The 27,115-nt window shown below is 45.8% G+C and overlaps 1 protein-coding gene across 3 annotated transcripts in view; it reads right to left on the bottom strand.

Moving 5' to 3' along the window:
* The window catches only part of LOC105007433 (signal-induced proliferation-associated 1-like protein 2), a 124,339-nt gene that overhangs the window by 16,367 nt on the left and 80,857 nt on the right, over positions 1-27,115 (bottom strand). Inside the window, exons 14-20 of one of the 3 annotated variants that reach the window (XM_034292276.1) lie at positions 25,654-25,926; positions 19,760-19,897; positions 19,180-19,369; positions 14,608-14,993; positions 11,347-11,559; positions 10,272-10,325; positions 6,786-6,927 (exon numbers count right to left, since the gene is read on the bottom strand). In XM_034292276.1, coding sequence (XP_034148167.1) covers positions 6,786-6,927; positions 10,272-10,325; positions 11,347-11,559; positions 14,608-14,993; positions 19,180-19,369; positions 19,760-19,897; positions 25,654-25,926 — 1,396 coding nt within the window. The remainder of the gene's footprint in view (positions 1-6,785; positions 6,928-10,271; positions 10,326-11,346; positions 11,560-14,607; positions 14,994-19,179; positions 19,370-19,759; positions 19,898-25,653; positions 25,927-27,115) is intronic. The other 2 variants (XM_020046840.3, XM_020046841.3) reach the window with 2 other exon arrangements.

The following is a 27,115-nucleotide window of genomic DNA, read 5'->3' as shown; positions in this document are numbered from 1 at the left end:
TGCTCTTAAACTCAAGGAAAACAGAAATGTTCGTTTTAAGACCAAAAAACAAAGAACATTGTTAGCAGGTCTCACTGTGAACCTCGACGGCTGCATGGTCGTATCCCAAAAAACTGTAAAAAACCTTGGCGTTACCTCTCCTTTGAAGAACATATAAAATATGTCTCAAGAGTTGCTTATTTTCATCTTCGAAACATTGCAAAAATCTGAAACTTTCAATCAAAAACATATGCAGAAAAATTGATCCATGCTTTCGTTACTTCTAGACTAGATTACTGCAATACTCTTCTCTCTGGTTATCCAGACAAATTAATAAATAAACTTCCATTAGCGCTGCACACGGCTGCTAGAATCCTAACTAGAACAATTTTAACCCATTACTCCTGTCCTAGCGTCCTTACACTGGCTGCTTGTTAGGGTTAGGGCTGATTTTAAGGTTTTACTCTTAACCTATAAATCAATACATGGACTTGCTCCTACTTAACTTGCTGAAATGATCCAGCCATACATACCTACACGTAACCTACGATTGCAAGATGCAGGCCTTTTAATTGTACCTAGAATTTCTAAACAAACAGCTGGCGGCAGGGCCTTTTCTCATAGAGCTCCACTACTGTGGAATGATCTGCCAATTAAGGTTAGAAGTGCAAACTTTCAAGTGTCTACTAAAAACTCATCTCTACAGCCAGTTTATAATTAGGTGTAGCCTGGCCCAGGGGCGTGAAGGTGACCAGTAGGCTTGATACTGTCCACCCTTGCTGTCTTGCCAGGTGGGCTCTCGTCGCCACTGGGATGCCCTCCCTCCAATGCCTTTCGGGGAAGAGTCACTGGCTTGTTGTTGCGCACTTGTGCAATTGGGCTGTACGCTGCTGGCAATACTCGGCCCTCATTCAGGGGGGTTGCGGTTGGTGGGTGTCCCTTTGCTTGATGCCTGGCAATGTGGGTGGATTGATTTCCTGCCTGCTGGGGCCTGTCCGGGGTCTGTGATGGCAATTTCTAAATTCCAAATAGTTCTATGAAAATGGTAGGTAAGACAGGAGAAATCAATTGCGCAATAAACGGTTTTGATGTTGCTTGCAAGGAGAAAGTATACAGGTTACAAAGTAACGGTGGATAGTTTCTAAATAAAAACATCATTTCGACAGTATTTATTACATAGGAAGAAGGGGTGTGGTAAGATGCTGCCATCTGTTTCATGTCAATCAAACACCTTTCCCTTTGTTCTATCACACACGTCAAATGCTATCTTCCCCCACCTTATCCTTCCTGCAATAATGTCTACTGTAGTGTTTACCCAAAGGGGCCAACTGACCTTACTGCCCCCTGTTGTATCTTTTCCTATCCTGACCTAAAACCCATTGATCTCCATCTGGACAGACAATAGATGTCCCCTATGCAAATACCAGATCCCACACATTCCTGTACCTATCTTAACAGTGGGACTCACTCCTTTATACAGTCAGAATACATTGTATAAGAAATTTCCACAACAGGTCTCCCCCGGGTAGGGCCCCATTGTCGCCGGACCCCCCGTCTCAGTTCCAAGGTGTTACGCTGCAATATTATTGTGCTGGGGGATATGAGGAATGCACTTCTAACTTTTCTCAGTCTCCTCCAGTTTAACATGTTAGGAGGATTACCTGGTTTGGGGGGCCCGTTGCTGTCCCTGTCCTTGTCCACCTGGTCATACTTCTGACCTAGTCTAAAATCAAATAGCCTCTGGATTTAGCCCAGAGAAATGTATTAATTATTCCAATTGGACTCTTAATATCTCACCCGGCACAGCCAGAAGAGGACTGGTCAACCCTCTGAGCCTGGGTCCTCTCTAGGTTTCTTCCTAAAATTCGGCCTTCTTAGGGAGTTTTTCCTAGCCACTGAAATTCAACACTACTGTTGTTTGCTCCTTGGGGTTTAAGGCCGTGTGTCTCTGTAAAGCACTTTGTGACAACTGCTGTTGTAAAAAGGGCTTTATAAATAAATTTGATTGATTGATATCATACATCATACATCCAAAATACCATATGTCCTATATCGACATTTGTATTACGACGATTGTGATAATGCCCTTCGGGTCCCTGCTATTGTGATAATGTGCTTCGGGTCCCTGCTATGGTAAAAATAGTACAGCCGACTGTCCTGAGAACAAGCTGGGACCCAGTATCTCTATTCCTGTGTTGATTAGAAATAGAAGGAATTGAGTGTATGCAATTTATAAAGTAATCTTGTATAATCTGTTAACTGTAACACGTCAACCTACTAGTCCAGGAACCCCTATTACATTTATTAAGCTGGCTTTACTTAAAATCAGATCTTTCGCCAACAAATCATTCTTGGTAAATTACATTATAATATCCTACAACCTAGATTTTGTGTTTTTCACTGAAATGTGGCTAACAGAAGATTGTACTGTTCTCAACGACACAGAACCAAAGATTTGGCTATATGAATATGTGTCGAAATTTTAGGAAAGGAGGAGTGGCTGCCCTAATCAATGATACATTAATTGCAAGGAAAATGTATCTTTGATTTTGATTATTTTGCTAAACTACTCTGTTATATCCATATTTTAACTCTATAACAATCGATCTGCCGCAAATAGTTAACAGCTCTCTGCAATCAGACATTTAATGTCTCTAAAAACAGCTGCCATTAAGCCCTTATTAAAAAAGAGAACACTGGATGCATCAATATTAAACAACTATAGACCTTTATCAAATCTCCTTTTTATCGGCAAGATCATTGAAAGGTCGTCTTCAATCAACTCAGCAATGTTGTGAACTCAAGCGGTCTTTTAGACAAATTTCAGTCAGGCTTCCGACCCCTAACCACAGTGCTGAAATGGCTCTGATAAAGATTTTGAATGATATACGGCTGAAAACTGATTCAGGTAAAATAACAGTTCTGGTTCTATTAGATCTCAGTGCAGCATTTGACATAAGTCCATAAGTGCAACACTTATGGACAGGCTGGAAAATTGGGTAGGACTCTCTGGGACAGTCCTTAATTGTTTCAGCTCTTATTTAGATGGCCAGAGTAACTTTGTCACCATTGGTAATCATGAATCTGATAGGGTGGCAATGACATGCAGAGTTCCCCAGGGATCAGTTCTCGGACCGCTTCTGTTCAATCTCTATATGCTACCTCTGGGCCAAATCCTACAGAACAACAACATTAACTACCACAGCTATGCTGATGATACTCAAATATATATGACTCTCGAACCATATGACAACAGCTCAATAGACTCTCTGTGTCACTGTATAGAGCACATAAATACCTGGATGAAACAAAATTGTCTACAATCTAACCAAGATAAAAAAGAGATTATAGGGTTTGACAGCAAAAAGAAAAGAACTAGTATTAATAAAGGGATGCTCTAAAAACCTGACCCTTATCTTGGTGTTCTTGGTGACATAGCTCACCAGTCATATCAAAGCAATCACCAAGACTGCATCTATCCTCTTAAAAGTATAACAAAAATCAAGGTCTTGGTGTCCCAAAAAGACCAAGAGAAGCTCATCCATGCTTTTATCTCTAGTAGAGTTGACTACTGTAAAGGCCTCTTAACTGGACTCTCCCCAAAAAGACTGTAAAACAGCTGCAGCTCATTAAGAATGCTGCTGCTAGAATGTTAACCAGGACCAAGAGAACAGAGCACATCACTCCGGTTCTTAAATCTTTGCATTGGCTTCCAGTCAGTTACAGAATAGATTTTAAAGTGGGGCTTTTAGTCTATAAATCACTGAATGGTTTAGGCCCAGAATACATTTCTGATGTGTTTACAAATTATAAACCGAGTAGGGTTAAACTTAACTACACTATTAGCCTTACAGCTTACAGTTGTGCTCAAATTTATGTCACCAATTGTACAAGGGTATGCAAAAAAACTAATCTGGAGCTGTATGTAGTGAGCAGGCAAAACACGTCTTTTATTTCTTATGGGATTCATATTCAAATGTAGGTTATAAGAGAATGGCACAATCATAAAACAAAACATGGCAACAAAGAAAAAAATTGTCAGCTTGGCCTTGTACTTAGGGTCATTGTCGTGCTGGAAAGTTCAAGAGTGTCCCATGTGCAGCTTTCGTGCAGAAGAATGCAAATTGTCTGCCAGTATTCTCTGATAACAGGCTGCATTCATCTTTCCAAGATTCACACACCCCCAAAACATCAGTGAGCCACCACCATGCTTCACAGTGGGGATGGTATTCTTTTCACTATAGGCCTTGTTGACCCCGCTCCAAACAAAGCGCTTAGGGTTATGACCATAAAGCTATATTTTGGTCACGTCACTCCAAATTACAGTGTGCCAGAAGCTGAGAGGCGTGTCAAGGTGTTGTCCGGCATATTGTAACTGGGCTTTTATGTTGCATTGGCACAGTAAAGGATTCTTTCTGGCAATTCGACCATACAGCTCATTTTTGTGCAAGTATTGTTGTATTGTGCTCCTTGAAACAACCAAAGCGTCTTTTTCCAGAGCAGCCTGTATTTCTCCTAAGGTTTCCTGTGGGTTTTTCTTTGTATGCCGAACAATTCTTCTGGCAGTTTTGCCTGAAATCTTTCTTGGTCTACTTGATCTTGGCTTGGTATGAAGAGATCCCCGAATTTTTCAGTTCTTAATAAGTGATTGAACAGTACTGACTGGCATTTGCAAGGCTTTGGATATCTTTTTATATCCTTTTCCATCTTTATAAAGTTCCATTAACTTGTTCTATTGACAGTTCTTTTCGGCTCCCCATGGCTCAGTATCTAACCTGCTCAGTGCATCCATGTGAAAGCTAACAAACTCATTGACTATTTATTCACATACACTAATGGCAATTTAAAAAGCCACAGGTGTGGGGAATTAACCTTTCATTTCCATTTTAACCTGTGTGTGTCAACTTGTGTGTCTGTAATAAGGCCAAACATTCTTACAAACCATACAAACATACTCAGACACAAAACTTAAAAACAGTTTGTGATGTTACCACAAACAATAATATCACACTTTCATTATTCTATGATTCTTTTAAAAATAGATCAATTAATGACACATTAACAGAGGACAAGAAATTATCAAAACAATATCTGATTGGACAGAGAAAAATAGTCAGTCTTCCACCAAAGTACTGCTATGAAAGGTGTTATTCCTTTGGTGCTTTACTTGGACTACTACTCCTGTTTTGTCATAATAAAGGGCCTTGATGGCCATATTCAAAATGTTACGGTTTAAAATATTGTATTAGCCAATGGCAAGTTTTTTATCATTGATTTGAAATTATTGTTACAAAACCTGACAAAAAGTGTGTAAACTTTTGATCAGGGCCATTTGGGTGATTTATGTTATCATTAGGATTTAAAAAGGAGCCAAAAAACTATGTGATAATAAATGATCACGGTTCTTAAATAAAATCCTTTGCATGATCAGTCACATTTTCTAAATCAATGATTATATGTCACAATTTCTGCCAGGGTATGCAAACCTCTGAGCACAACTGTATATGGTTACATAGCTTCCTTATGGAACCTACTATGGAATCTACCAGTTTAGTATGTTTTTATTATATTTTCACGTATTTTGTTATTCTAATATTTGTTTTTATTCTATTGCATTTTTATCTTTTTCTTTTTATCTTTTTCTTTGTAAAGCACATAGAATTTCTAATATGTATGACTTGTGCATTCCCTCAGATCCAGATCAGTGACGGACTGGTAACAGACGGGTAAAAATCAGGTAACACATTGGTAACTGACTGTTAAGAGACCGTTAAAAGACTGGTAAGAGACTGGCAACAGACTGGTAACAGGCTAGTAACAGACCGGTAAGAGACTGGTAACAGACCAGTAACAGGCCAGTAAGGGAACCAGTAACAGCCCAGCAAGGGAACCGGTAACAGGCCGGGAAGGGGACCAGTAAAAGACCAGTAAGGGGACCAGTTACAGACCGGTAAGGAACCGGTTACAGACCGGTATCAGGCCGGTAAGGGGACTGGTAACAGACCGGTAAGGGGACCGGTAACAGACTGGTAAGGAGATCAGTAACAGACCGGTACAGGGACCGGTAACAGACCGATAAGGGGGCCGGTTACAGACCGGTAACAGACCGGTAAGGGAACTGGTAACAGACCGGTAAGGGGACCGGTAACAGACCGGTAAGGGGACCGTTAACAGACCGGTAAGGAGATCAGTAACAGAACAGCAAAGGGGCCGGTAACAGACCGGTAAGGGGACCGGTAACAGACCGGTAAGGAGATCAGTAACAGACCAGCAAAGGGACCGGTAACAGACCGGTAAGGGGACCGTTAACAGACCGGTAAAGAGATCAGTAACAGACCAGTAAAGGGACTGGTAACAGACGGGTAAGGGGACTGGTAACAGACCGGTAAGGGGACTGGTAACAGACCGGTAAGGGAACTGGTAACAGATCGGTTAGGGGACCGTTAACATACCTGTAAGGAGATCAGTAACAGACCAGCAAAGGGACCGGTAAGGGAACTGGTAACAGACCGGTTAGGGGACCGTTAACATACCGGTAAGGAGATCAGTAACAGACCAGCAAAGGGACCGGTAAGGGAACTGGTAACAGACCGGTAAGGGAACTGGTAACAGACCGGTAAGGGAACTGGTAACAGACCGGTTAGGGGACCGTTAACATACCGGTAAGGAGATCAGTAACAGACCAGCAAAGGGACCGGTAAGGGAACTGGTAACAGACCGGTAAGGGAACTGGTAACAGACCGGTAAGGGGACTATGAGGAAACAGTGTGTTTGTGTGTGTTGATCAAACAGGTGAAAGACCTCACCTTCCTCTGTCCATCCTCCCGGGGTGCGCTCTCCTGTAGCATCATCTTTAGGTACTCTTCCTTAGAGAGACTCTCCAGGACCTTGGCCTCTCTCTCCCTCTCTGCTGCCTGAAGACATGCTGCTTCCTGCAAGTATAGCTGTCTGATAGGGACACAGAACAAAGCAACGTCCTATCAGAAAGGGATTGGGCTGAAGGAGTCCAGAGAGCACTGACCAGAAACAACGCAGACAGAACATACAGAAACCTGTCAGCACCAATCAGAAGGCAGGAACAGGAAGTATCCTACCATGTAAACACCACCTGGAGCATTTCTAAACAGCCAAATATGTTTGTCCGAGAGAGAGAAGGGAGGGGGGGGAGTGGAGAGGAGAAGGAGAAGATGGAGGAGAGAGAAATGCAGGCTGTGAAAAAAGCAGGCCAGCTGGGGTTAAGAGAGAGAATAAAGGGAGGATGGAGGGATTAAAAGCATTTGAGACACATTGGATACAAAGACAGAAGAACAAGTACAGAATAGTGGGACAGAGAGACAGTCACATGCATCATCAATGTGAAGTAAAGCTGGTTGTTGAACAAGAGGCAGACAGGGTAATCCACAGGGTCAAGGGTCAAACCAGTCAAAAGAGGGTTATCCACAGGGTCAAGGGTCAAACCAGTCAAGAGAGGGTTATCCACAGGGTATCAGTGACCAGGGTGTGACTGGGAGTCTGAAGAGGGTATTTATCTGACTAGTCTGATTACACATAAAGGGTTGGGGTAAGGGTTATGAATAAAGCTATGAATTCAGCTACTTATAGAGGGAGGGGAGAAGTTTTCAACCTGATCAAGCCTCTCCAATCCCCCAGAGACCACCCATCCCAACCCCCAGAGACCACCCATCCCAACCCCCAGAGACCACCTATCCCAACCCCAGAGACCACCCATCCCAACCACAGACCCCACTCATCCCAGCCTCCAGAGACCACCCATCCCAACCCCCACTTCCATCCATCCCAGCACCCAGAGACCACCCATCCCAACCCCCAGAGACCACCCATCCCAACCCCAGAGACCACCCATCCCAACCCCAGAACCCACTCATCCCAACCCCCAGAGACCACCCATCCCAACCCCAGACCCCACTCATCCCAACCCCCAGAGACCACCCATCCCAACCCCAGAGACCACCCATCCCAACCCCAGACCCCACTCATCCCAACCCCCAGAGACCACCCATCCCAACCCCCAGAGACCACCCATCCCAACCCCCAGAGACCACCCATCCCAACCCCAGACCCCACTCATCCCAACCCCCAGAGACCACCCATCCCAACCCCAGACCCCATTCATCCCAACCCCCAGAGACCACCCATCCCAACCCCAGAGACCACCCATCCCAACCCCAGACCCCACTCATCCCAGCCCCCAGAGACCACCCATCCCAACCCCCACTTCCATCCATCCCAGCCCCCAGAGACCACCCATCCCAGCCCCCAGAACCCACCCATCACAACCCCCAGAGACCACCCATCCCAGCACCCAGAGACCACCCATCCCAGCCCCCAGAACCCACCCATCACAACCCCCACTTCCATCCATCCCAGCCCCCAGAGACCACCCATCCCAGCCCCCAGAACCCACCCATCACAACCCCCAGAGACCACCCATCCCAACCCCCAGAGACCACCCATCCCAGCCCCCAGAGACCACCCATCCCAGCCCCCAGAACCCACCCATCACAACCCCCACTTCCATCCATCCCAGCCCCCAGAGACCACCCATCCCAGCCCCCAAAACCCACCCATCACAACCCCCAGAGACCACCCATCCCAGCCCCCAGAGACCACCCATCCCAGCCCCCAGAGACCATCCATCCCAGCCCCCAGAGACCACCCATCCCAGCCCCCAGAGACCACCCATCCCAACCCCCAGAGACCATCCATCCCAGCCCCCAGAGACCACCCATCCCAGCCCCCAGTTCCACCCCACCCATCCCACAGTTTCACCCATCCCAGCTTTGTATTATAGGATGTGAGGTCATTCTGCAGATGGCTCTGACATGAATTAAGTTTTTGTTAGGAACCATTCCTTATCGAGGGAGTATGTTCCTCTCAAGGTTGAGAAGGAAGGACCTGTTCTGTGTCATTGAGAAAGGAGAGAGAAGAGACTGGACACAAAAGAGAGGAGAGAGATTAAAAAATAAATAGAGGAGAGAAGAGAGGAAGGGGGGGAGGGAGGGAGGGAGGGAGGGAGGGAGGGAGAGGGAGGGAGTGAGGGGAGGGAGGAAGGGGTGGAGAGGAAGAGAGGGAGGGAGGGAGGGATGGAGGGAGGGAGAGGAAGAGAGGGAGGGAGGGAGGGACGGAGGGGTCTGCATGTTGAAGGTTAGGGACCAAGATCAACAAGCCTTCTCAGCTCCCTTATCAGGGTCATGCTGAATTTTGAGGATATCTTTGCAGGAAGTGGGGCAGGCCAGAGGGGGCGGAGAGAGATGAGGACAGCTTGGTGACCGTGTTGTGCCTTGGCTGGTTTCATGTGACCTTATAGATGTGGGAGCCTGACTTTAGGCCACACTGCTGCTGTTTCTTTAAATGAGCAGTGGCTCAATGTCTTGTTGGTAAGCCGGCCACACCATCAGAGTGTTGTTGTCAGGGTGTGACAGCGTGGAAACGGGTTGTCAGGGTGTGACAGCTTGAGGGCACAGGCGAAGATGTGATAACACATAGAGCAGCAACAAGGCTACAACAGAAAAACAAACTGCCTGTGTTGGGCAGCAGCCATGACAACCACTTACAAACACACACAGGGTGTAGGGTAGAAGGTGGAGCACTGGAGGGTATTAACCCTGTAGGGTAGAAGGTGGAGCACTGGAGGGTATTAACCCAGTAGGGTAGAAGGTGGAGCACTGGAGGGTATTAACCCTGCAGGGTAGAAGGTGGAGCACTGGAGGGTATTAACCCTGCAGGGTAGAAGGTGGAGCACTGGAGGGTATTAACCCTGTAGGGTAGAAGGTGGAGCACTGGAGGGTATTAATAACCCTATAGGGTAGAAGGTGGAGCACTGGAGGGTATTAACCCTGTAGGGTAGAAGGTGGAGCACTGGAGGGTATTAATAACCCTATAGGGTAGAAGGTGGAGCACTGGAGGGTATTAACCCTGTAGGGTAGAAGGAGGACCACTGGAGGGTATTAACCCAGTAGGGTAGAAGGAGGACCACTGGAGGGTATTAACCCTGTAGGGTAGAAGGAGGACCAGTGGAGGGTATTAACCCTGAAGGGAAGAGGGAGGAACAGTGGAGGGTATTAACCCTGTAGGGTAGAAGGAGGACCAGTGGAGGGTATTAACCCTGTAGGGTAGAAGGAGGACCAGTGGAGGGTATTAACCCTGTAGGGAAGAGGGGGGACCAGTGGAGGGTATTAACCCTGTAGGGTAGAAGGAGGACCAGTGGAGGGTATTAACCCTGAAGGGAAGAGGGAGGAACAGTGGAGGGTATGTAGAGGGGTATCTTGTACCTGGACCGCTCAGACAGCGTTTTAAGGAGGAAATCTAACAAGCCCTCAGCTCCTCTGGATCAAGTAGCATCAAAAGAACATATCAGGAAGCAGAAAAGAAAGAGCCAAGTGTTAGTAAAGCCTTGTCACATGGTAAGCTGGATACACAGTCTTACTATAGAAAGAGAAAACTGTCAGACAAGGAAAAGCAAAACTTCATTAAGTGACAGTTAGATAATATCTTCAAAGCCAAAATGAGGCCATTTATCAACAAGTTTGGTTACATAACAACCAATAAAATCATGAGGAAGTGTGTCCAAAATAGCTCCCTATTCCCGATGTAGGGTACATACGGCAGAGCACTCTGGTCAAAGGTACTGCACTTCATAGAAGATAGGGTGTAATTTGGGATGTGCAAACACACACACACCAGCTGAAGTAACTAAGTTGGAGGTGGTTTTCATTTTGCCTGAAGAGAAATACAGAACCATGCTATCAATCACACTCCTCTAAGTGGTTCATTTCACACAGAATATTAGGTTACCATAGTTGGAGAGGCCCTGGAGCAGGGAGAAGAATTTACTACTTGCTCCTGCTTACCAGCACATTCACACACTCAAACCAACACACATATACACACACACATATCCTAACCTTAACCTAAATAAGCCTAACATTTATGCCAACATTTCTCCTAGCTCTAATGGCTAACCCTATCCTTAACCCTAACCTGAATGACCTAACATTTATGTCTAAAACTCAAAATAACCCTAACCAGTTATGCCTAACCCTAACCCTTCCCCTCATACAACCATTACGCTAACAATACATTCATTTTTCAAAATGGGGACAGGGCTAAAAGTCCCTATTAGTCAACATTTTCTGACTGAACCACAGCATGGGACATTTCTGTTCCTGTTATATAGGTAATTCATGAACACACCCAAAGGGCCGGTTTTGCGGACACACACTAAGCCTACAATAGAACTAAAAAATCAAGCTAACCCCTGAGGTCTTAGTCCTGGACTAGGCTAAATCTTTCCAGAAGACCAGCCTACATGCCCACACAGACAGACACACATACAGACACACTCACCCACACTCTGACTGGTTAGTGCGCATCTCCTCAGTCTTCTCCATGTGTTCAGAACCGGGAAGTGGGCGTGTCTCTCCGCCGGCCTCCAGCCACGCCCCCGGCCCTGGCCCAATCCCTGAGCTGGTCTGAGGGATTGTGTACACCCTGTAGCAGTCAGCTGACATGCGGTAGCGGGCACCCCGCGCTAGAGGACTACCACTGTGATGGGACCCACTGGACCAATAGACATCACAGTGTCAACAGATGTAATGGAATCAACTAACCCAATGTAGGACTCGTATAACACCAGTCCAGAACAGGAAACTCACTGTAGGACTCGTATTACACCAGTCCAGAACAGGAAACTCACTGTAGGACTCGTATTACACCAGTCCAGAACAGGAAACCCACTGTAGGACTCGTATTACACCAGTCCAGAACAGGAAACCCACTGTAGGACTCGTATTACACCAGTCCAGAACAGGAAACTCACTGTAGAACTCGTATTACACCAGTCCAGAACAGGAAACCCACTGTAGGACTCGTATTACACCAGTCCAGAACAGGAAACCCACTGTAGGACTCGTATTACACCAGTCCAGAACAGGAAACTCACTGTAGGACTCGTATTACACCAGTCCAGAACAGGAAACCCACTGTAGAACTCGTATTACACCAGTCCAGAACAGGAAACCCACTGTAGGACTCGTATTACACCAGTCCAGAACAGGAAACTCACTGTAGGACTCGTATTACACCAGTCCAGAACAGGAAACCCACTGTAGGACTCGTATTACACCAGTCCAGAACAGGAAACCCACTGTAGGACTCGTATTACACCAGTCCAGAACAGGAAACCCACTGTAGGACTCGTATTACACCAGTCCAGAACAGGAAACTCACTGTTCTAGGCTGACCTCAGACTGCAGGGAAACTCACTGTTCTGGACTGGTCTCAAAGGAAATTTGATATATTACAAAAAGATAATTAACAGGACTTTGTTTATGGCTCGCAATGTATGAAAGGGATCTTGCTATATCTTGGGGCAACTAAGGAAATAATGAACAGGTTAGAGAGGTTAGAGTTTGTTATTTATTCTGTAAGTATATAGCCCATCTATCTTGAAAGGATAATTTACAATGGTCATTTGGTGCCCTGGGAAGGGGGGTGACCCACTGGGGTGACATCTCTGGGAAGGGGGTGACCCACTGGGGTGACTCCTCTGGGAAGGGGGGTGACCCACTGGGGTGACATCTCTGGGAAGGGGGGTGACCCACTGGGGTGACATCTCTGGGAAGGGGGGTGACCCACTGGGGTGACATCTCTGGGAAGGGGGGTGACCCACTGGGGTGACTCCTCTGGGAAGGGGGGTGACCCACTGGGGTGACTCCTCTGGGAAGGGGGTTGACCCACTGGGGTGACTCCTCTGGGAAGGGGGATGACCCACTGGGGTGACTCCTCTGGGAAGGGGGATGACCCACTGGGGTGACTCCTCTGGGAAGGGGGTTGACCCACTGGGGTGACTCCTCTGGGAAGGGGGGTGACCCACTGGGGTGACTCCTCTGGGAAGGGGGTTGACCCACTGGGGTGACTCCTCTGGGAAGGGGGGTGACCCACTGGGGTGACTCCTCTGGGAAGGGGGTTGACCCACTGGGGTGACTCCTCTGGGAAGGGGGGTGACCCACTGGGGTGACTCCTCTGGGAAGGGGGGTGACCCACTGGGGTGACATCTCTGGGAAGGGGGATGACCCACTGGGGTGACTCCTCTGGGAAGGGGGATGACCCACTGGGGTGACATCTCTGGGAAGGGGGGTGACCCACTGGGGTGACTCCTCTGGGAAGGGGGTTGACCCACTGGGGTGACTCCTCTGGGAAGGGGGGTGACCCACTGGGGTGACTCCTCTGGGAAGGGGGTTGACCCACTGGGGTGACTCCTCTGGGAAGGGGGGTGACCCACTGGGGTGACTCCTCTGGGAAGGGGGTTGACCCACTGGGGTGACTCCTCTGGGAAGGGGGTTGACCCACTGGGGTGACTCCTCTGGGAAGGGGGTTGACCCACTGGGGTGACTCCTCTGGGAAGGGGGGTGACCCACTGGGGTGACATCTCTGGGAAGGGGGGTGACCCACTGGGGTGACTCCTCTGGGAAGGGGGGTGACCCACTGAGGTGACTCCTCTGGGAAGGGTCCGAGCATCATTCAACAACCAGTGTGTTGGATCTGAGCCTAACCACTGTTTCCTGCAATTGCTGTATGAATAAAGGTTCAATTTGAGTATTCAGACTTTTCTCCATAATTTGTGGTAATTTCCACGAAAAGACATTCTCACATTTACCATGGTGAAAAGGGTCTAACAACCAAATGCAATCTAGCAGTCTTCTGCCCTGAAAACCCTTTAGTCTGTTCTGTATCTGACTCACGGACATCAACTCAACAGAGTCAGTTACACATGTGGTTATTGGTTGCCAGTCATGGGAAGTCCTGAGGAAAGTACTCATTTTGGAAGTGCTAGTATCAGACCCTCCTCCTACGTTGCAGCAACCTCAGCTATCACTGCTTGCAATACTGATATTTATGAATCTGGGCCATGTTCTCATGGTGACAGCACGTTACCGTCAGATTGCAGACCTATTGACACAATGATAAAGAAGCTCTGTATCAGCAGTCTACAAGAGCTTTGCTCTGTGGAGAAGGATGAGTAATCAGTTTTCCTAGAAGTTCAGTTACCCTGTCCTGAAATATATTAATCTTTTCTGCATTAAAAAAAAAATGTTTTATGCAAATAAAGGATTTCAAATTTGTGTGTGTTTGTTCAATCGAATATGCCAAATACTGTGCCGAGAGTTTATTCTCCCCGTCGGTTATTGTTTGGAATGGAGCCATCTCCCGATGAGAGGACAGACACATAATTATCATGCCTTTGGGGAAATGTGCTGGGTTGATTAGAAATCCAGAAAAAAATACAAAAACATTAAAAAAACACCGGATATTTTTCAATAGTAAATTCATTACAATTCACAAATAACAAAGTAATCTAATAATAATAATAATAATACATCAGTGCTGATGTATAATTACCTAAAGAGTCAAATAATGAATGAACCGTGGGTTCTACTTTTGAGAGTATAGGATGTGGGATATGGTTAACTCAAACTGGAGTGGGAGGAGTTAAACGGTTAACACCATCTGGAGTGGTGGGAGTTAAAGGGTTAATTCTACCTGGAGTGGTGGGAGTTACAGGGTTAACTCTACCTGGAGTGGGAGGAGTTAAAGGTTTAACTCTACCTGGAGTGAGAGGAATGAGAATGAGAGGAAATCTCGCTCAGGTCCCCAATGCTTCCCTCTGTCACGTGACCTGCCATGATGGCCGAGGCATATCCCTGTGGCAGGTACAGTTTCCCAGGATCCTCTCCTTCGCCGCCATCCTCTGGTTGTCCTACTTCACCCCCCCAGGGCTGACTACCCTCGCTGCCGCGCCCCCCGTGTAAAAGCAGCCTTCCACAGGGGTTGGTATCGATGCCACTGTCTGTTGACGCTCCTTTAATGTAGGTCAACCCGAGGATCTCAGGATCCATCAGATCCCCGGAGCCAAAGTGTTTTTCGTCACTGTTACTGGAGGAGGCGTTGGAGGACAGGGTGTTACTGCTAGAGTGGCTGGACATCTTCTCACACTGTGGAGGAAGAGGGGCTGACATTAGAACTGACAGGTCACTGGTTTACTGGTTCATACAGCGGAGTGGATTAATACAGTAGCACCATCTGCCTTATTCACACAGCAAGAGACATTTATGGACAGAGAGAGAAACGGAGCGCTTAAGAGAGAGAGGAATGGAGAGATGGAGAGAGACAGAAAGTGAGAGGGGTGCAAATGGAAAGGCCAGTCAGCCTGTAAATTAAGTATCTAGGACAGAAAGGGTGAGAAGGAGGTTTGTGATGAAAGGAGGTGTAAGGAAGGAGCCACCCACCAAGCATGGCGGGATGACCTTGTCCTTCCTCATACATCACTGCTAAAGGTGCCCAGATCTGACAGAGAGTATGTGGTACGCTCGCGCCCCTTCTTCTAGCCCAGCTACTCTAACCTAGCTGCACTAGCCCAGCTACATTAGTCCAGCTACCCTAGCCCAGCTATACTAGTCCAGAAACACTAACCCAGCTAGATTAGCTCAGCTACACTAGCCAAGCTATACTAGGACAGCTACACTAGCCCAGCTATACTAGTCCAGAAACACTAACCCAGCTAGATTAGCTCAGCTACACGAGCCAAGCTATACTAGGACAGCTACACTAGCCCAGCTACACTAGCCCAGATACATTAGCCCAGCAACCCTAGCCCAGCTATATTAGTCCAGAAACACTAGCCCAGCTAGATTAGCTCAGCTACACTAGTCTAGCTACTCTATGACAGCTACACTTGCTCAGCTACTCAGTCCAGCTACACTAGCCCAGCTACCCTAGGACAGCTACACTAGCCAAGCTATACTAGGACAGCTACACTAGCCCAGCTACACTAGCCAAGCTATACTAGGACAGCTACACTAGCCCAGTTACCCTAGGCCAGATACATTAGCCCAGCTACCCTAGTCCAGCTATACTAGTCTAGATTCAGTAGTCCAGCAATGCTAGGACAGTTACTCTAGGACATGTAGCGCCCATAAATATGGTATTATCATAAAAATGTTAAATATTGATTAAAAAAAAGGTTGTGAAATGTGCATATATACAGAGAATAAGTATAATTGATAAATATTGTGCTGGAACAGGGTATAAAACGTAACCGGTCACTGAGCGAACCATTACAAATGTCAAAGGATGAGAACTGTTTCGACAAATGGGCAATCAGCTTGCTCTAATTGGAACCGCCTACTTTTACTGGTAGCCTTCAGCCTGGAGGAACATAACCAGAATCAGGGAAAACAAGCAACTGCGTAGTATGAAATATAGACAAAGTTACAAAGAAGACAGATGAAGTGATTCAGTGATGATAACTAAGAAGAACATTGGCTTTAGAACAGGTGAAACAACATTTTAGATAATACTTTACAACAAATCAGGGTTTTCTCCGCTTGATATTGTTAATTGGCGCTACTTGAAGCTTTCTTTTCTTTGTGCCTACTCTGTCTTTATCTCGACAAAATAAGGTAAACTCGGGACCTATAGTTTACAGGGCCGCTTCTCTAACCACTACGCTATTTAACAAGGTTCAGTCAGTCAGTCAGTGAGTGAGTGAGTGAGTGAGTGACATTCGCTCTTCTTGGCCGGCTCCGTTTACACGGTCCAACATTTGATTTAATTTGGCATGAGGGTCTGCTGTAAATGAATGGAGTGCACTGCAGTAAAAACAAGCGGAAAGATATCAGCCATCAGGGCCGGGGGGTGAGACAGGGATGTCTTTCCTCAGGGCCGGGGGGTGAGACAGGGATGTCTTTCCTCAGGGCCGGGGGGTGAGACAGGGATGTCTTCCCTCAGGGTCGGGGGGTGAGACAGGGATGTCTTCCCTCAGGGTCGGGGGGTAAGACAGCGATGTCTTCCCTCAGGGCTGGGGGGTGAGACAGGGATGTCTTCCCTCAGGGTCGGGGGGTAAGACAGCGATGTCTTCCCTCAGGGTCGGGGGGTGAGACAGGGATGTCTTCCCTCAGGGCCGGGGGGTGAGACAGGGATGTCTTCCCTCAGGGTCGGGGGATGAGACAGGGATGTCTTCCCTCAGGGTCGGGGGGTGAGACAGGGATGTCTTCCCTCAGGGTGGGGGGGTAAGACAGGGATGTCTTCCCTCAGGGTCGGGGGGTGAGACAGGGATGTCTTCCCTCAGGGTCGGGGGATGAGACAGGGATGTCTTCCCTCAGGGTCGGGGGGTGAGACAGGGATGTCTTCCCTCAGGGTGGGGGGGTAAGACAGCGATGTCTTCCCTCAGGGTCGGGGGGTGAGACAGGGATGTCTTCCCTCAGGGTCGGGGGGTGAGACAGGGATGTCTTCCCTCAGGGTCGGGGGGTGAGACAGGGATGTCTTCCCTCAGGGTCGGGGAGTGAGACGGGTGCATTTATACATTTAAATGAATGAATTGGCAAGATCAAAGGAACATTCTGCTGTATCCGGCCTAACCATACTGGTCTTGTAAATCAAATGTCTATGGTTTGCAGATTAGCTGGTGCTGGACCAAGAATTGGCTAGAGTTGAGGCTGCACTCAGAATTTAGCAAAAGTATCCACTAAGTACAATGCAAAACCCAAATAATTAACAAATAGAAAAATTAGGACAATACCAAGAAAATGAATACTTCCATAACAAAGCTCTCTTCTACAGAGAGATGAAGATACAGAGCCTCATATGTCAGCTGGTTTGGGTCTCAGTTTTCATGAACACAAACAGACTCACAGAGCCCAAGGACAACTCGGTTAGAACCAACCAGAGTCCCCAGAACCCCAGGAAGACACGATTAGAACCAACCAGAGTCCCCAGAGCTCCAAGAAGACATGGTTGGAACCAACTGAACAAAGCCCCTCGAGACCCAGAAAAACTTGGTTAGAACCAAACAGAACAGAGTCCCCCAAGACCTAGGACAACTTGGTTAGAACCAAACTAACACACCCACAGAGACCCAGGACAGCTTGATTAGAACCAAACAAACAGAGCACCCAGAGACCCAGGACAACTCAGTTGAAACCAACATAACAGAGGCAACACAGACCCAAATAAACAGACCCCACAGAAAGCAAGGAGCATGTATGCAGTGGCTGAATACCTGACTACTATGACAAACCCAAAATTACGAAAACAATCTTGTCTCAAAGACTCAGGTCTTGTTGTCTAGAGAGTCTGCCAATGACAGACCTGGCTGTCAAGAGAAGACAAACTATGTGAACCCAAAAATGTAGGGGTGCAAACCCAGCTGCACTTCTTAACCTCCTGCCAGATGTATAACAATATACTACATATTCCTTTGAAATCATATAAACCCAAAAAGAGTGTGAAATCAAATCAAACACTGCTTCCATGTGTTAAGCGAAATAGATCGCTGTCAGCAGAGAGATATGTGACCCGTTGGCATGAGGAAGGAGGCACCTGAGCACAAACAACTCATATTTATGTATTTATATTCCCCTGTCATTCCCATTTATAACTATTTGTATGTTCTCAACACTGTCTGTAGCCTATGATATATAAAATGCAATATGCCTTTATAAAACCTGTGTGCAATATATCCTTATGAAGGGACTTATATGTTAAATATATGAATGTAAAGAAATGTTTTTCTCTTTCTCTCTCAATTCAACGTGACACACAAGCGCACATATGACCAAAGTATAATCACAATGTTTCAACAAAATATTAACAATATTAACAAACATTTTATCATCTGTCTCTGCCCTCTCTCCTCTCTCCCAGTTTCTCCCTTCTCTCTGTGTGTGACTAGTGTTAGGGTCACCTTAGCCCCAGCACATGCCCCGTAAACCATACCCACACCCCATAGCCCCAGCACATGCCCCCTAGCCCATACCCACACCCCATAGCCCCAGCACATGCCCCCTAAACCATACCCACACCCCATAGCCCCAGCACATGCCCCCTAGCCCATACCCACACCCCATAGCCCCAGCACACGCCCCCTAGCCCATACCCACACCCCATAGCCCCAGCACATGCCCCCTAGCCCATACCCACACCCCATAGCCCCAGCACATGCCCCCTAAACCATACCCACACCCCATAGCCCCAGCACATGCCCCCTAGCCCATACCCACACCCCATAGCCCCAGCACACGCCCCCTAACCCAAAGCCCCAGCACACGCCCCTTAACCCATAGCCACACCCCATACCCCCAGAACATGCCCCCTAGCCCAAATCTAGATTGTGTCACTTACAGGCCTGTTCAGCTTGCTAGGTGACTCCCTGCAGCCCTCTCTCTGCTTCAAGGAGTTGAGGATCTTTGTTGAAGGGATGTGCCACTTGGCCTCAACCGACCGTGTCCGCTCCAGGGTGGGTTCTCTGAGGACATCACACTCTGCTCCCTGCAGATCCCCTGAACGCTCCTGGAGGCCCGGAGATGCACACCTGGCAACCAGAAAGAGAAGACAGGTTAGGGTGGGTTGATCAATGATAAGGAGGGGCTAGCACTGAGCAATCCATCTCTGACTGGCCGATCCCCCCTGACTAGGTGCCAACAACACCCAGAAAACAGGGTCCAAAACAACTATGTAACTGGGTCCAGAACAACCACGTAACTGGGTCCAGAACAAACACGTTACGGCATCCAGAACAACCACGTACCTGCGTCCAGAAGAACCACGTAACGGGGCCCAGAACACCACATATTAACATTATGTAACATGGTCCAGAACACTAAGTAACGAGGTGCAGCTGCAACAGGTTACAGAGACTTCTGCCCCCCCAACATGCTGGGTTTACATTACAAGAGTGATTTTGGAGGAAGCCTTTTATTACCCTTCGTATCCAGGCTGCTGGGTCCAGGCTCCGCTGCTGCAGGGTCCAGGGTCACTGGATGATGACTGGTTGCTAGGGGAACTTCGGTAGTGTTGGTCTCCTTTATTACACAAGGTCAACTGAGGGTCACAATCAACCCTGTAACATACACAGTATAAATCAAAATTAATGTGCATAATTAATCAGTATCATTGGTAAATACATTTCAATAGCACATACAGTGCCTCACTTTGCTGCTGGTGATAAGTTTAATTTATTGATTAAATATGTACGTTTTGCAATCAATCCACACACAATAAACCATAATAAAAAAAGAAGATATTTTTACACTTCTGCACATTTATTGAAAATATCTCATGGACATTAGTATTCAAACTCTTTGCCATGACACTCCAAATTGGGCTCAGATGCATCCTGTGTCCTTTCCTCATCCTTGAGATGTCACTAGAACTTAGTCTATTTGTGACAAATTCAATTGATTGGACACGATTTAGAAGGCCACGTGCCTGTTTATATAAGGTCCCACAAGGGTATGTCAGAGTAAAATCCAAGCAATTAAGTCTGAGTAACACTCCGTAGACCTCCGAGAAATTTCTGAGGAAGCACTATAAGTTCCCAGGTGCATAATGGGCTTCATCATTAAGAAATGGAAGAGGTTGGGACCCAACACTCTTCCTAGAGCTGGCTATATGGGGAAACTAAGTAACCAGGCAAGAAGGGAGGTGACCAAGGACCCAACAGCCACTAACACAGCTTCAGATTTTCTCTGCAGTGTCGGAGAGAACCTGCCAGTAGGACATGCAGCACTCAATGAATCAGACCTTTATGGGAGAGTGGCTAGACTGAAGCCACCTCTGAGTAAAATGCATATTACATTTAAGGTCTCTGAGAGCATGAGAAAAAAATATCTATTCTGATCAAAATATAACTATTAGGCCTGAATCCCAAATGCTATGTCTAGTGAAAACAACGTGTCATTGATCACCGGGCTAATACCATCCCAACACTGAAGCATGGTGGTGGGAGCATCATGCTATGGGGTTGATTCTCAATGGCAGGGACAGGGAGACTGGTCAGGACTGAAGGGAGGATGAACAGAGCAAAATACATAGAAACTAAAGAAAACCTGATCCAGCATCCACATGACTCAAATGAGCTTCTACATTGTACAAATCAAAGAGTCTGAATACCTATGTAGAAGTGATATTTCAGGTAATAATATTCTATGAAGTCTATAACACAATAGTCTGAATGCTTCTTAAAGGCACTGTAAAATATTTTTACTCTAGGGAGGCTAATAGTTGAAACCGGAAATGTGATACAGGTAGAGGCATTTATAGACCAGAAGTGAGCTCAAGTCAAGAGCCAAAGGGCTTCATCCTCACTGCCCCACTTCGTACAGCAATCCAGCACACCACTTATGTAAAATCATCAGACAGATAGACAGATGGTAAAGCTCTTATGTAAAATCATCAGACAGATAGACAGACAGTACAGATCTTATGTAAAATCATGAGACAGAAAGACATTAAAACACAATGGCCCTCATTTATCATTCTTGCGTAGAAACGGGCGTATATGTTGGCGTAAGATTTTGCTTACACTCCTCTCACCGCTTGATTTATGAAGCTGTGCGTACCTTTAAAATCCAGGTGTACGCAATACCTGCCCTTGATAAATGCCGCGGCTGAAATCGATCGTCATTAGAATTACACGCTCCTATATATTCAAGTCTCCGCTTCCCCCACGCCCTCATTTTACGCCATGGACACACGGAAGATGGCAAAAAAGAGAAACTTCTCTGACGTGGAGATTGAGACAATCACCAGGGAGGTAGAAAGAAATAAAATGTTTTATTTGGCAGTTTAAAAAGCGGAATAAAAGATGATGATGTGATGTGGAGTACCATTCATTCACATTAATAATTGCATGACAATTTGTAATATTCGTCTTATTATTTTATGATATTAATCATTAATGACGTTTATTGTTATTTAGAAGAAGAATGTCGTTATTATTATTATTTCTGTTATTATAATTTAAAAGAAGAAGAATGTCATTTTTATTATTTTGTCAGTCTGAATTATATTTTGGTCATTAAAAGCCTTTTATTACAGAAACCAGCAACTGCCGGACCTATAACCCTGAAACGTCATGTAAAGCGCACAGGCTCGCATCTGAAGGAATACATACAAATCAAATGCTTTGATAAAGTCACACAAATTAAACATTGAAGTCCATGTTGCACAAAAATAAACACTGAAGTTTGTAATTATTATGTTGTTGTTTTTTTACAGTGGGTCATAATATATCATATCTTTTAGTTTGTCAGTGCGTAAGGATTTTTTTTTCTGCGCATTTCCGCACTAACTCAAAACGTGCGTACACCACCTCCTGAGCTGGCGTAGGATTTGAGAGTGCCGCCAACGTACATATTGATAAATCTCAAAGTCACCGTGGATTTGGGTGTACGCCAGGTGTACGCTGGAAATTTGGTGTACGCACTTTTGATAAATGAGGGCCAATAACTCTAAGTAACTGTTATTACTGTCAATCCTTAATACCGTCACTACACTAGTAGATAGTATCTACCATACTGTCACTCTTCCAGTGGATAGTATCTACCATACTGTCACTCTTCCAGTGGATAGTATATACCATACTGTCACTCTTCTAGTAGATAGTATCTACCATACTGTCATTCTTCTAGTAGATAGTATCTACCATACTGTCACTCTTCTAGTAGATAGTATCTACCATACTGTCATTCTTCTAGTGGATAGTAACTACCATACTGTCACTCTTCTAGTAGATAGTATCTACCATACTGTCACTCTTCTAGTGGATAGTAACTACCATACTGTCACTCTTCTAGTAGGTAGTATCTACCATACTGTCACTCTTCTAGTGGATAGTAACTACCATACTGTCACTCTTCTAGTAGATAGTATCTACCATACTGTCACTCTTCTAGTAGATAGTATCTACCATACTGTCACTCTTCTAGTAGATAGAATCTACCATATTGTCACTCTTCTAGTAGATAGTATCTACCATACTGTCACTCTTCTAGTAGATAGTATCTACCATAATGTCACTCTTCTAGTAGATAGTATCTACCATACTGTCACTCTTCTAGTAGATAGTATCTACCATACTGTCATTCTTCTAGTGGATAGTATCTACCATACTGTCACTCTTCTAGTGTATAGTAACTACCATACTGTCACTCTTCTAGTAGATAGTATCTACCATACTGTCACTCTTCTAGTAGATAGTATCTACCATACTGTCACTCTTCTAGTAGATAGTATCTACCATACTGTCACTCTTCTAGTAGATAGTATCTACCATACTGTCACTCTTCTAGTAGATAGTATCTACCATACTGTCACTCTTCTAGTAGATAGAATCTACCATATTGTCACTCTTCTAGTAGATAGTATCTACCATACTGTCACTCTTCTAGTAGATAGTATCTACCATAATGTCACTCTTCTAGTAGATAGTATCTACCATACTGTCACTCTTCTAGTAGATAGTATCTACCATACTGTCATTCTTCTAGTGGATAGTATCTACCATACTGTCACTCTTCTAGTAGATAGTAACTACCATACTGTCACTCTTCTAGTAGATAGTATCTACCATACTGTCACTCTTCTAGTAGATAGTATCTACCATACTGTCACTCTTCTAGTAGATAGTATCTACCATACTGTCACTCTTCCAGTGGATAGTATCTACCATATTGTCACTCTTCCAGTGGATAGTATCGACCATACTGTCACTCTTCTCGTAGATAGTATCTACCATACTGTCACTCTTCCAGTGGATAGTATCTACCATATTGTCACTCTTCCAGTGGATAGTATCTACCATACTGTCACTCTTCTAGTAGATAGTATCTACCATACTGTCACTCTTCTAGTGGATAGTATCTACCATACTGTCACTCTTCCAGTGGATAGTATCTACCATACTGTCACTCTTCTAGTAGATAGTATCTACCATACTGTCACTCTTCTAGTGGATAGTATCTACCATACTGTCACTCTTCTAGTAGATAGTATCTACCATACCGTCACTCTTCTAGTAGATAGTATCTACCATACCGTCACTCTTCCAGTAGATAGTATCTACCATACCGTCACTACACTAGTGGATAGTATCTACCATACTGTCACTCTTCTAGTAGATAGTATCTACCATACTGTCACTCTTCTAGTGGATAGTAACTACCATATCGTCACTACAGAAAGGGACAGGAAAGGGGTGGAGTTGATTGGAGAGGGGAGGACAGGGATGAGTAATAGCAGAGGAAAGGAGTAGAGGATGTTGGGGGGTGTTCCCTCCTGGTTTCATGTATAATTAGCAAAGATGAGCTGAGCATTGTCTCACTAAATCACATTAGGGCATTACTGCATGGCAATAAGACTCAAAGGAAAGGTTATTGTCACCACAGGAGGTTTCGTTACACACAAATGACTGTGGAGGGAGGGATGATTCCGCTACGGATAATTGGATTTAAATGCAGCAAAACAGAAATATCTACAGAATTATCTCCACATTGGTTACTGACTGTAATAGACACCATCTACCAGACTGTCACTACACTACTGTAATAGACACCATCTACCAGACTGTCACTACACTACTGTAATAGACACCATCTACCAGACTGTCACTACACTACTGTAATAGACACCATCTACCAGACTGTCACTACACTACTGTAATAGACACCATCTACCAGACTGTCACTACACTACTGTAAGAGACACCATCTACCAGACTGTCACTACACTACTGTAATAGACACCATCTACCAGACTGTCACTACACTACTGTAATAGACACCATCTACCAGACTGTCACTACTCTACTGTAATAGACCCAATCTACTGTACCAGACTGTCACTACACTACTGTAATAGACACCATCTACCAGACTGTCACTACACTACTGTAATAGACACCATCTACCAGACTGTCACTACTCTACTGTAATAGACCCAATCTACTGTACCAGACTGTCACTACACTACTGTAATAGACACCATCTACCAGACTGTCACTACACTACTGTAATAGACACCATCTACCAGACTGTCACTACTCTACTGTAATAGACCCAATCTACTGTACCAGACTGTCACTACTCTATTGTAATAGACACCATCTACCAGACTGTCACTACACTACTGTAATAGACACCATCTACCAGACTGTCACTACACTACTGTAATAGACACCACCTACCAGACTATCATTACAGTAGTGTGTCTCTGTCTGTCTGTGTGTGTGTGTGTGTGGTGTCTAATATTTAGTGTGTAAAATGGTCAGTGTCTAGTGGCTGTAAATAGTGGAAGAGTTTAGTGTGAAGGGGACAGCCAGTTCCTTAAAATAGCATTATAAAGGCACATTACATATCTAAAGTCCCTTATAAAACATCACAATCCAGACAGCTCTCTGGTTAAACCATGTCTGCATGCAGACACCAACTAGATCATTCAAATGAATCAGAGAAAGTGAGAGAAATAGAGACATTGAAAGGTGGAGGAGTGCGAGAAAGACAGTGAGAGGGAGAGAAAGAGGGAGAGAACGAGAGAAGGAAAGACAGGGAGAGATATAGAAAGAGGGAGAGAACGAGAGAAGGAAAGACAGGGAGAGATATAGAAAGAGGGAGAGAACGCGAGAAGGAAAGACAGGGAGAGATATAGAAAGAGGGAGAGAACGAGAGAAGGAAAGACAGGGAGTGAGACAAAAAAAGGGATGAAAAAGAAAGGGAGAGATTCTAAGGGTTAAGGTTAGGGTCAAGGGTAGGGTGTAGGTTAGGGTTAAGGTTAGGGTCAAGGTCAGGGTCAGTTTGTCCATGCTCAGTGGTTCATTACCTGGATCCATCTGGAAGCTTCCTGTCAAAGGAGGTGGATCGTGGGATTGCCAGCTGCCCCTGCTGGAGGACCTGCTGTCCCACTCTGTCAGGGTGTCCCTGGCTCGGGGAGCTGCGTCCAGGGGGGGTGGGGTTGGGAGGGGGCTGGCCTGCTGGCGTGGGAACACGGTGCCAGGTAGTGTTTCTTCTGAAGGGGGTCTTGTACTCGCAGGGTGTTCCCTCGCTGTCCACCTTATACTCCACCATGGGGATACGGTAGAGCTCCGAACAGCCCCTGGAGAACAGGGACCACAACATTTTATGGTTCAATGGAAAGTCAACTTGGGACTAAATAGTAATGTCTTGCAGTTGGGTAATGCCTTCCAGTTGGGTAATGCCTTCCAGTTGGGTAATGCCTTCCAGTTGGGTAATGCCTTCCGGGTTGAGAAGGAATTCTGCTTCATGTCTGCATGTTTACTCTATAACATTATGACCACTGACAGGTGAAGCGAATAACACTGATAAACTCGTTGTCATGGCACCTGTCAGTGGGTGGGATATACAGCTACAGAATTATGAGACCACTGCACCTTTTTCTTTACTTTCCCAAAAAGTCGAAAAGAAGGTTTTGAGTGAGGAACAGAAGGGTTAAAATTAAGAGACCACTGCAAATTGAACGCTTCTGTTCCTCACTCAAAACTTTCCTTTTCAACTTTTTTGGGAAAGAAAAAGGCACCTATAAAAAGTGATCCAAGGAAGGAAAAGTAGTGAACTGGTGACAGGGTCATGGGCAGCCAAGGCTCATTGATGCACGTGGGGAGCGAAGGCTGGCCTGTGTGGTCCGATCCAACAGACGAGCTACTGTAGCTCAAATTGCTGAAACGGTTAATGCTGGTACTGATAGATTGCAGTTTGTTGTTTATGGGGCTGTGTAGCCACAGACCAGTCAGGGTGCCCATGCTGACCCCTGTCCACTGCCGAAAGTGCCTACAATGGGCATGTGAGCATCAGAACTGGACCACGGAGCAATGGAAGAAGGTGGTCTGGTCTGATGAATCACGTTTTCTTTTACATCACATGGATGCCTGGGTGCGTATGCATTGCTTACCTGGAGAACACATGGCACCAGGATGCACTATGGGAAGGAGGAAAGCCGGCAGAGGCAGTGTGATGCTTTGGGCAATGTTCTGCTGGGAAACCTTGGGTCCTGCCATTCATGTGGATGTTACTTTGACATGTGCCACCTACCTAAACATTGTTGCAGACCATGAGCACCCTTTCATGGCAACGGTATTCGCTGATGGCATTGGCCTCTATCAGCAGAATAATGTGGCCACAAAGCAAAAATGGTTCAAGATTTGTTTGAGGTACACAACAACAGATTCAAGGTGTTGACTTGGCCTCCAAATTCCCTACATCTCAATCCAATCAAGCATCTGTGGGAGGTGCTGGACAAACAGGTCTGATCCATGGAGGCCCCATCT

This window comes from Esox lucius, chromosome 5, assembly GCF_011004845.1.
Source record: "Esox lucius isolate fEsoLuc1 chromosome 5, fEsoLuc1.pri, whole genome shotgun sequence".
NCBI lineage: Eukaryota > Metazoa > Chordata > Actinopteri > Esociformes > Esocidae > Esox > Esox lucius.
This window is presented reverse-complemented; position numbering and strand designations above follow the sequence as displayed.